We start from the raw sequence: 10,483 nt of genomic DNA on the forward strand, positions 1-10,483 counted from the left end.
GGTCCTCAGCAGCAGCTTGCTACACCTCCCTCCCTCCCTGTTGCTCATTGTGTCAGCATCTCCTGAAGAAGGCATTGTTTAATCCAGATGGTTGGAATCCAAAGACCTCACTCTTCCCTTTTCCATAAAGTCAGTTGCCTAATAATAACTCATATATCTCACTACCTCTTTCATCAACAAGAGTGACACATACCAAAAAGGAGAGACAATGGGGAGGTCCTCTGGATGAAAACAACAGGATGAGACAGTCTCTTACTGTATGTGTTTGAAGTGAGCCTGTTGACTGCTCTGTATCATGATAACTCCTGAGTGGAGGGAGTTGGGTTGCTTAGCTTTCTTTCTTGCTGGTTTATCAAAGCAAGTAATAAATCCATAGTCTGTATTTTAACTATTGTAAAAAGCATTTAATTGAATCAAACACCATTTACACATAACTGCCACATGATGGCATGATATAGCCACTTTTCTCTTTGGCTCTGTCTTTGTGTGTTTGTGTGTTTGTGTGTTTGTGTGTGTGTGTGTGTGTGTGTGTGTGTGTGTGTGTGTGTGTGTGTGTGTGTGTGTGTGTGTGTGCGCGCGCATGCGTGCATGCATGTATGGGCATCTGTGACATTTTAGAGAAGAGGAAGCTATTCTTTCGATTTAAACAGCTCTTTGGAAAAAAAAATATATATAGGCTATAACCTAACCTTAGCCTACCTCTCACAACTTCCCACTACCTTTTTACAATTGTATGATTACCTGCTACTGTAGAGCAGGTCTTCAAGTCATAACTTCTACTGAAGATGCATAAGAGATATCACTATGCTGATTTGGGTTGGGGTAAGTGTGAATTTGCTACATTATTATCACATCGATGGTTTTGACAATGCCCTCATTAAACGCAGGCCTAGATGGTTGGAAGGTTATTTGTGTCAGAATGTAAAATTAAATAGAATTTTCACATGGGACATAATTGTGAAATAAAAATGTTACAGTTCAAAACAAACTCACTTGCTTCTCACTCAGATTTAAAAGTTGTCTTCTATGTGTTTTTTATTTTATTTGTTTGTTACAGCAGTGTATGTGATGGCCAGTTTAGCCCTATCCGATAGTCTACTAATAATCCAAGCAGAATGCAATGAAGATGTCTCTATGAAGTGTGAAGCTGTCCAGGATAAGAGCTATCGATCTGTTACATGGTATAAGGTAGGCTACAGTATTCCATGAAAGGTACTGTATTATTAGCTTATCATCAGTGAATATCTCTATTTCAGAGACATTCATTTGGGTATTCATTGATGATGTGAGCAGGTTATTAGTTAATCTTTTAAATAAAAACATGTATACAATTTTGTACTGTAATGGCAAATATTATTTTTGTATTCGTTTTGACATATTACATATTAAATACAGTATTGTTATTAGGTTAGAGCATTTATTTTCAGTGAGAGAAGGCTTAAACAACTCCCTCCTGTATGAGACATTAAATCTACCCATTGGGCACAGACGTCAGTTCCACTTTTAGTTTTGATTTACACTTGGTTGAGCTGTCAACTAACGTGAATTCAACTTGAAATCAACAAAAAATGTGTTGAAATGACGTGGAAACAACGTTGATTGAACCAGTTTTTGCCCAGTGGGTAATTTGGATCCATTCCTCTGATACAATAACAGAATAGATCAATATGAATACATTATTTTTTTCTCTATATTTAGCTGAACAACCAGACTGGTATTATCAGAAGAAGTAACGGTGAGAAGCCATATCCCTTTAGATTTCCCCGACCTGCTAGGTTTGGACCAATGGACAGTCTAGTTCTTCCCAGAGTCAGGCCTGAGGATGCAGGGACATACCAGTGTCTCCTCAGGGCCAACATAGGACAGACTAACAGAGATTCAAAGGTCACCCTCAATGTATCTACAGGTAAACTGTTACTCGCTATTTTGGTTTGACATAGAGTAGGATATGGAAATTGATAGTACTATAACCTAGGTTACAATGAGGGTTGATTCATTGATTGTTTGGATACATTGTTTTAATCACCATAAAAGCCACTGGGCCAGGCAAAAATCCAGGTTGCATGGGACAGTACAGGCCAGAGAATAACTCATGAAAGTGAGCATACTGTATCTTTCCTGGTCTTCTTAACTCTTATCATATATCCACAGATTGTGTGATCCATACTACAGTGGCAGTGACAGCATGGCAGAACGTGACTCACACTACCCCAATGTGTCCCATACAATTGGTTGAGGTCTCTGTCATATGGACTTCATGTGGATTCTTGATTCTGGGCCTTGTCAAAATCGCTCTGTGTCTCATCTCTATGGGGGTAAATCAATATTCTTCACATACAAATATATTTTCTGTATAGCCTATTTGGTTTCATGGTAGTAGAATATATACCGTGGGGCAAAAAGGTATTTAGTCAGCCACCAATTGTGCAAGTTCTCCCACTTAAAAAGATGAGAGAGGCCTGTAATTTTCATCATAGGTACACTTCAACTATGACAGACAAAATTAGAAAAAAAAATCCAGAAAATCACATTGTAGGATTTTTAATGAATTTATTTGCAAATTATGGTGGAAAATAAGTATTTGGTCAATAACAAAAGTTTATCTCAATACTTTGTTATATACCCTTTGTTGGCAATGACAGAGGTGAAATGTTTTCTGTAAGTCTTTACAAGGTTTTCACACACTGTTGCTGGTATTTTGGCCCATTTCTCCATGCAGATCTCCTCTAGAGAAGTGATGTTTTGGGTCTGTTGCTGGGCAACACAGACTTTCAAAGATTTTCTATGGGGTTGAGATCTGGAGACTGTCTAGGCCACTCCAGGACCTTGAAATGCTTCTTACGAAGCCACTCCTTCGTTGGTAGGCTAAGTTACTTTGGTCCCAGCTCTCTGCAGGTCATTCACTAGGTCCCCCCGTGTGGTTCTGAGATTTTTGCTCACCATTCTTGTGATCATTTTGACCCCACGGGGTGAGATCTTGCGTGGAGCCCCAGATCGAGGGAGATTATCAGTGGTCTTGTATGTCTTCCATTTCCTAATAATTGCTCCCACAGTTGATTTATTCAAACCAAACTGCTTACTTATTGCAGATTCAGTTTTCCCAGCCTGGTGCAGGTCTACAATTTTGTTTCTGGTGTCCTTTGACAGCTCTTTGGTCTTGGCCATAGTGGAGTTTGGAGTGTGACTGTTTGAGGTTGTGGACAGGTGTCTTTTATACTGATAACAAGTTTCAAACAGGTGCCATTAATACAGGTAACGAGTGGAGGACAGAGGAGCCTCTTAAAGAAGAAGTTACAGGTCTGTGAGAGCCAGAAATCTTGCATGTGTGTAGGTGACCAAATACTTATTTTCCACCATAATTTGCAAATAAATTCATTAAAAATCCTACAATGTGATTTTCTGGATTTTTTTCTCATTTTGTCTGTCATAGTTGAAGTGTACCTATGATGAAAATTACAGGCCTCTCTCATCTTTTTAAGTGGGAGAACTTGCACAATTGGTGGCTGACTAAATACTTTTTTTGCCCCACTGTAGCTGTTAGGCTACATTACTGGATATTCTCAAATATTACCTCCTCAAATGTACCATAGGTACATTGACATAAACTAGTGAGTGTGGAGGCATCTTACTTGTGGTTGTCATGACAGAGAACTATCAAAACTCCATAAAGGCAGGGGTTTTAAAGGCACAGTGCAGTCAAAATGATGTTTTATATTGTATTGTACATATTGTACAACAGCTGATGAAGCTAACACTGTAAAACTATGAAAACATTTAATCAGTGTTATTTCCTGATAGTTGTTGGTTTAAAATACAATCTACACAGGACCTTCTAATCAGCAGGTTTGCATGGATGGGAGTTTTGGCTTTCCATGGTGATATCACCATTCTGTAAATTGGTTAATAGACCAATAACAAAGAGAGTTCCAAACATCTTTGCCAATAACAGCTCGTTTTAAATGTTCCCCTCCCCACTCAGACCACTTCCAGACAGCCCTAGCAAAATTGTTGCTTGAGAAATATTTTTTTGCAAAAAAACAAACATATTTTTTCCTATTTTAATGGAAAGTAGGTGCCTAATTGCTACCCATTAAAAAATGTGATATTGATATAAAAACTTCTGCATTGGGTCTTTAATATTGTAGTTGAGATGATTCAATCGACAGGAGATCCACTCTGTGAGGTGACATTTACGCTCAAAGCGGGACCTCTCAGCAGCTGCCACCACATCCTCTTGTTTTTTCTCCAAAGTGCGAACATTGTATTCACATATTTTTTTTCTCAACAGGTTGTTCGAAACATCAAGAGGAGTCATAGCAGGAGAAAAAAAAACAACAGTGGTAAAGAAAATCTTGGTCACAAAGACACGTTCTGAGCGCAGCGGTCTCAAGAATTGCTGGATGTTAGGTCTCTGGAAACATTTGTTAAGCTGCGTTAACACATGCAGACCAATTCTGATTTTTTCCCCCGATCACATCAGATCTTTTCACATCAGATATTTTTCAGCACTGATTGAATTGGTCAAGAATATCAGAATTGGGCTACCTGTGTAAACACAGCCCTAGAGAGTTCACTATGTCACCTGGATAAAAGTTTACATTTGTGACAGATGTAATCACTTAAAGTAAAACCAAACAATGTAATGAAAGGTGTAAATATCTGCTTCAAATATATTTCTGCTTTGTTTTGCTAAAATCTTGCAGTTATACCCTGAGCAGCTTTCCAGCAAATGCAGTTCTGTATACTTATTGTAGACCCTACTTATCACAGACTACCGTATCGATTTTATTCTGCCAATACCGGAGTTGATGAGTGAAGATGCATTGTTTTGATTTTCCTTCCAACCACTTTGTGAAAACTTTGATGCTGATGAGGTATGATTCATGTCCAGAATAGCCAGTAGCCCCTGCTGATTGTGCCTTATTGAGTAAACTCAACGCTGTTCAAACAGCAGGATGTTGTGAGGACAACTTAGGGCAGGGGTTCTCAAACTTTTTTGGCCCACAACCTAATTTTGATATCTGAAAATTCTTGCAACCCCAATCATGTGAAAAAATATGTAAAATTATGTAATTAACAGCCAATGTTTACTTTTTTACTTGGGGCTCTGGCAGTCAATTGAATAACATTCTAACAGTATTTCTGATTGTCTTCTCAACTCACCATCACATACTTTTAATGTGGGGCTAATGACAGTCAATTGCAAGTTAGTCTGACATAATGTATCTTATCTCACCACCACTAATGAGATGGATGTGTTTGATGCATGTCGAGTCGGAGCTTCTCAAAGTCAGGGGACGTGGTCAACAGCGCACATCGCATCTCTGCTGTCACATCCAACCTGGATCAATATTTGGTTTTAATGCAGACGAGAGCACTGAAACCAGCTTCACACACATATTAGGTGGCAAAGAGTAGCCTACCATGAGTTTTATGGTGCTTTCAAGACAACTGGGAACTCAGAAAAGTACGAGGTCAAATCATGACGTCAGTGATTGTTAGGTCGGAAAGTTGGAGCTCTAGAAAATTGGAATTCCCTGTTGGAGCACTTTCCAAGTTCCTAGTTGTCTTCAACGCACTGAAGTCGGACATTTCCGAGTTCCCAGTTCCTAGTTCCCAGTTGTTTTGAACTCAACCATTAATGCTCAGAGGGAGACGGCAGGGGAATTCCCTTTGAGTCAGGAACCAAAACTCCTCTGTAGTGAACTTGAATGCATTGTCTTCAGCATTTGGTCACATGACAGTTCATCAGCGGTTCAATTTCACTTACCAGCATGTCAACTGAGCCAGGGTCACAGTCAAACGAATTGGGAAGTACAGTAGGTCCCAAAGTGCTCTTCGAAGTGTTGGAGGTAAGCAGTCATCACTCGTATGGGACACTTACTGATGCTGTTTTCTGTTCTTTTCTTTTAATTACACAGAAAGTCAACCAAGTCTGTATTCTTTAGATCCGTTGTGAATGACAGTACCTCTCTTAATATGAAAAAATCTTTCCAAAATTCCCCCTCAATAACCACCAAGCCTCGGTGTGAAATAGAACATTGTCATGCTCTGATCCAATATCTTCATGTAGTTTTGCGAACAGGTGTACAAGTACAAGGATCTGGTTTGATGTAGTTTACAATCAAAGTTACCTGCTGCAGTAAATTCTGTGCTCAGCTCTTTTGCCGCCAGTTGCTCTCGGTATATCATACAATGGTCCATATGGCAGAGGGAGATCCATTCATAACTAGAGTGCAGAGGCCTGCATGCCGTCCTGCCGTAGATGGAGCCCCATCTTTGCAAAAGCCCACCATTCAATCCTATATGGAATCTGTTTTCATCAATACAGCCATGCAGCACACTGAACATCCTCTATGCCGTTTCATGCTCTGGAATCGTGAGAAATAACAATATGTCCTCGTGAATAGCATCCCCCGAAATGTATAGCGAACAAAAGTCAATGCGTGGGCAACTCGGCCCTCACAGTTCAGTCAGAGTTTCCTCTTGATTGCTAGCAATAGCATAACTTCTTAATTTAACAGTGTTATCTTTGACAACGGTATTGATGTATGTTTCTGTGCCTCTGCCTCCCCACACATTGTTTTCACCATATCCATTGCAGCCGGTAATATCAAAGTCTCTGCTATAGTGTGTGGTTTCACAGCATAGTGGGCCTAGCCATTCACCGTTGGAATTATTCAAGTGTGGCCTTTCCCATGGTCTAAGTGCACTCCCTGGCTCAATTTCATCGTTAGAATTGAATGATTTTCATTTAGGTTTTTAAGGTTAAGCACATTTCAATGATTTTGAGATACAAAGAAGATATTATAATATACACAATATACACAAAAGTATGTGGACACCCCTTCAAACGAGTGGATTTGGTTATTTCAGCCACCCCCGTTGCTGACAAGTGTATAAAATCGAGCACACAGCCATGCAATTTCATAGACAAACATTGGCAATAGAATGGCCTTACTGAAGAGCTCAGTGACATACAACGTGCCAACATTATAGGATTTCACCTCTCCAACAAGTCAGTTCGTCTAATTTCTGCCCTGCTAGAGCTGCCCCGGCCAACTGTAAGTGCTGTTACTGTGAAGTGGAAAGGTCTTGGAGCTACAAAAGCTCACCCATGAAGTGGTAGGACACACAAGCTCACAGAACGGGACCGCCGAGTGCTGAAGCGCGTACTGCGTAAAAATCGTCTGTCCTTGGTTCTAATACTAACTGCCTCTGGAAGCAATGTCAGCGCAAGAACTGTTATTCGGGAGCTTCAAGAACTGGGTTTCCATGGCCGAGCAACCGCACACAAGCCTAAGATCACCATGCGCAATGCAAAGCGTTGGCTGGAGTGGTGTAGAGCTCTCATTTTTTTTTTTACCTTTATTTAACTAGGCAAGTCAGTTAAGAACAAATTCTTATTTTCAATGACGGCCTAGGAACAGTGGGTTAACTGCCTGTTCAGGGGCAGAACGACAGATTTGTACCTAGTCCAACGCTCTAACCACTAGGCTACGCTGCCGCCCCGACTCTGGAGCAGTGGATAATGCATTATCTGGAGTTATGAATCAGCTTCACCATCTGCCAGTCTTACAGACGAATCTGGGTTTGGCGGATGCCAGGAGAACGCTACCTGCCCGAATGCATAGTGCCAACTGTAAAGTTTTGTGGAGGAGGAATAATAGTCTGGGGCTGTTTTCATTGTTCTGGCTAGGCCCCTTAGTTCCAGTGAAGGGAAATCTTAACGCTACAGCATACAATGACATTCTAGATGATTCTGTGCTTCCAAATTTATGGCAACAGTTTGGGGAATGCCCATTCCTGTTTCAGCATGACAATGCCCCTGTGCACAAAGTGAGGTCTATACAGAAATGGTTTGTTGAGATCAGTGTGGAAGAACTTGACTGGCCTGCACAAAGCCATGACCTCAACCCCATTGAACACATTTGGAATGAATTGGGACGCCGACTGCGTGGCAGGCCTAACCGCCCAACATCAGTGCCCAACCTCACTAATGCTCTTGTGGCTGAATGGAAGCAAGTTGCCACAGCAATGTTCTGGTGGAAAGCCTTCCCAGAAGAGTGGAGGCTTTTATAGCAGTAAAGGGGGGACAAACTCAATATTAATACCCATGAATTTGAAATTAGATGTTTGACTAGCAGGTGTCCACATACTTTTGGTCATGTAGTGTATATATTTTTGTGTGTGTGTGGGGGAGGGGGTGTGTATACATTTTTCTTTGGATTTTTTCAATTCTCCTGCGACCTCATTTTTATATCAGGTTTGAGAACTGCGACCCCTTTTCTCCAGCGACCTCATTTTTATACCCTTAGTTTGAGAACTGCTGACTGATACCCTAACTACACCACTCACGTCGCGTGGGCGAGCGTTGCAAAATAAATGTAGGAATCTATGTTATTCAATTATTGCACACACACTGCTCGTGCGCGTCAACGAGCGTCTGCGTAGAAAAATAGAAGTCATTTCTATTTCTGACGCAGATCACGCTGCAAGTCCTGCCTCTCCCATCTCCTCATTGGTTTATAGGAGCAGGTACCCACGTGCAATCTCTTCATTGGTTATACCCACGTGGGTGATTGAAAGATGAACTTTGTTGCCGGTCGTCGTGGTAAATACTATGAAAGTTTAGATGCCAATCACCATATAAGTTCAAAGATGAAAAAGCCTGGAAGGAGGAGAGATAACTAGAAACAATTCGGTTGACCATTTTGTGTGGATTAATTGTCGGTGTAGAGGACCTTGTGCATTTCAGGTAAAATAACAACTCATTGTTTATATTCCAGGACAAATTAGCTAGCAACAGCAAGCTAGCTAAATAGGACAAATTAGCTAGCAAGTGCAAGCTAGCTAGCTAAATTGCCATATGTGTTTAATGCTTTTCGACCTGTCCCCAAATTAATGTAATTGGTTCAGAGTTTGTTTTGATATTTTAAACTATGTGTCGTGATCGCGTTTAGTGTGGGGGGACAAAATACATTTAAGCACGATGGCGCACGATGGTGCACGCGCGCAGCTGGTTTGGGTTCTGTGTTAGGGTCAGGCTGTGGGGATTTCTATTGTTATTGTACTTTCATGTTATTAACTATGTAGGCCAGAATATTAAAATGTTAGAAGGCTAAGGTGTTTTCTGTATTCAATTGTATTGTGCCTTGTTTTTTTGTTTTTTTGTTCTAATTCTAATTTTAGTATCTAGGCTTATTCAGGTAGTGAAGGGATTTTACCAGTTTGCACTTTTGTTCGCACAAGAAACACCTACAAATTTGTTCAATGTATTACCCTCCCCATTAACATCAAATCTACTCAATTGGTCACATGCACACGATACAGTGAAATGCTTGCTTGCTAACTCAACTCAACAATGCAGTACAATAACAATGTTAATCAAGAATCAATAACAATGTTAATCAAGAATCAAATGCCAAATACAAAAGTTCCAAAATAACAAGTAGTAATAAAAAGTAGAATAAAAAAATCTAGATCGTAACTGAGTGAACAGTCTGTGGCTCGGGTGACCGGAGTCTGTGATGATCATCCAGGCCTTCCTCAGACACCGGCAGAGGTTGTTATGCTGGCACCACTCTGCCAGGGCCAACCTCCTCCCTGAAGGCTGTCTTGTCGCTGTCGGGGATCAGGCCTACCAGTGTCGTGTCGTCAGCAAACGTAATTATGGTGTTGGAGTTGTGCGTGACCACACAGTCATGGGTGAACAGAGAATAAAGGAGGGTACTGAGCACACACCCCTGGGGGACCCCCGCGTTGAGAGTCAGTGTGGCAGAGGTGTGGTCGCCTACCCTGTCAGGAAGTCCAGGATTCAGTTGCAGAGGGAGGTGTTCACACCCAGTGATTGAGATGACTCAGAAAAGCTACATTTTTAATATATAGCACTGTTAATATAACCTATGTTAGTGAATTTATGTAACACCTGCGTTGGAGGAAAATTCTTAGCAACAACAGAGTGATCAGCTTGCATTTAAACCTCTGTCGTATCTCTGTCTGTCTGTTTGTCTGTGCTATGTTTCCCTGTTTAAAAACACCCCATCAAGAATGTATGTGTAACCAACAACTAAGAAAATGGTTCTTTGTTTCGTCATTGATAATCCTCCTACTGCCCATAAAAGGCTGTTGCTGTTTCAGTTCCTGTCCCTGCTTTCTTACCTAAAGGCAAAATTAAAGAGCTATAAATCACCCTCTCCTTATTGTTCTCCAGCCTGTATTGGCCTTAACCTGTGTGTGTTTGTGGGGTGGGGTGGGGTGGGGGGGTGTCCTGCTAGGTGCATTGGCTGACAACATCTACTGAGTACACAGAGGCTAACCCTGATTTAGCGTAAAGGGATTACACTGTCTGGTAGAATCAGATTAACGGAACATACTCTATGGATCACATACGTATCATTGAAATGTACAGAGGTGTGTCTTCTCATTGAGGGTCGATTGAATTAGACTAGGCACATAGACTACACAAATAAATAGACTGTGA

At 41.0% G+C, this 10,483-nt stretch overlaps 1 protein-coding gene across 4 annotated transcripts; it reads left to right on the forward strand.

Moving 5' to 3' along the window:
- The first annotated feature begins 587 nt into the window (after window positions 1-587).
- Window positions 588-10,196, forward strand: LOC115132379 (uncharacterized). 4 transcript variants are annotated; one of them, XR_003864059.2, is made up of 5 exons: window positions 588-822; window positions 1,058-1,188; window positions 1,758-1,906; window positions 2,152-2,315; window positions 4,289-10,196. XR_003864059.2 is itself a non-coding variant. In XM_029664973.2 (5 exons), the coding sequence occupies exons 1-5, from the start codon at window positions 786-788 to the stop codon at window positions 4,373-4,375; spliced, it is 624 nt and encodes a 207-aa protein (XP_029520833.1). In that variant the 5' UTR covers window positions 589-785; the 3' UTR covers window positions 4,376-10,196. The 4 variants fall into 4 exon arrangements, 2 of the variants coding, with proteins under 2 accessions (XP_029520833.1, XP_029520832.1); XM_029664973.2 differs by having other exon boundaries at window positions 589-822; window positions 1,061-1,188; window positions 1,699-1,906; XM_029664972.2 differs by having other exon boundaries at window positions 590-822; window positions 1,699-1,906.
- The last annotated feature ends 287 nt before the right edge of the window (window positions 10,197-10,483 follow it).

This window comes from Oncorhynchus nerka, linkage group LG7, assembly GCF_034236695.1.
Source record: "Oncorhynchus nerka isolate Pitt River linkage group LG7, Oner_Uvic_2.0, whole genome shotgun sequence".
Taxonomy (NCBI): Eukaryota; Metazoa; Chordata; class Actinopteri; order Salmoniformes; family Salmonidae; genus Oncorhynchus; species Oncorhynchus nerka.

Bases quoted from the DNA above. Each gene is read 5' to 3' on its own strand.
- LOC115132379 (XM_029664972.2), top strand. From the start codon at position 786: ATGCATAAGAGATATCACTATGCTGATTTGGGTTGGG. The intron at 823-1,057 runs GTAAGTGTGAAT...TGTTTGTTACAG, and splicing joins CTATGCTGATTTGGGTTGGG to CAGTGTATGTGATGGCCAGT. The intron at 2,316-4,288 runs GTAAATCAATAT...TTTTCTCAACAG, and splicing joins TGTGTCTCATCTCTATGGGG to GTTGTTCGAAACATCAAGAG.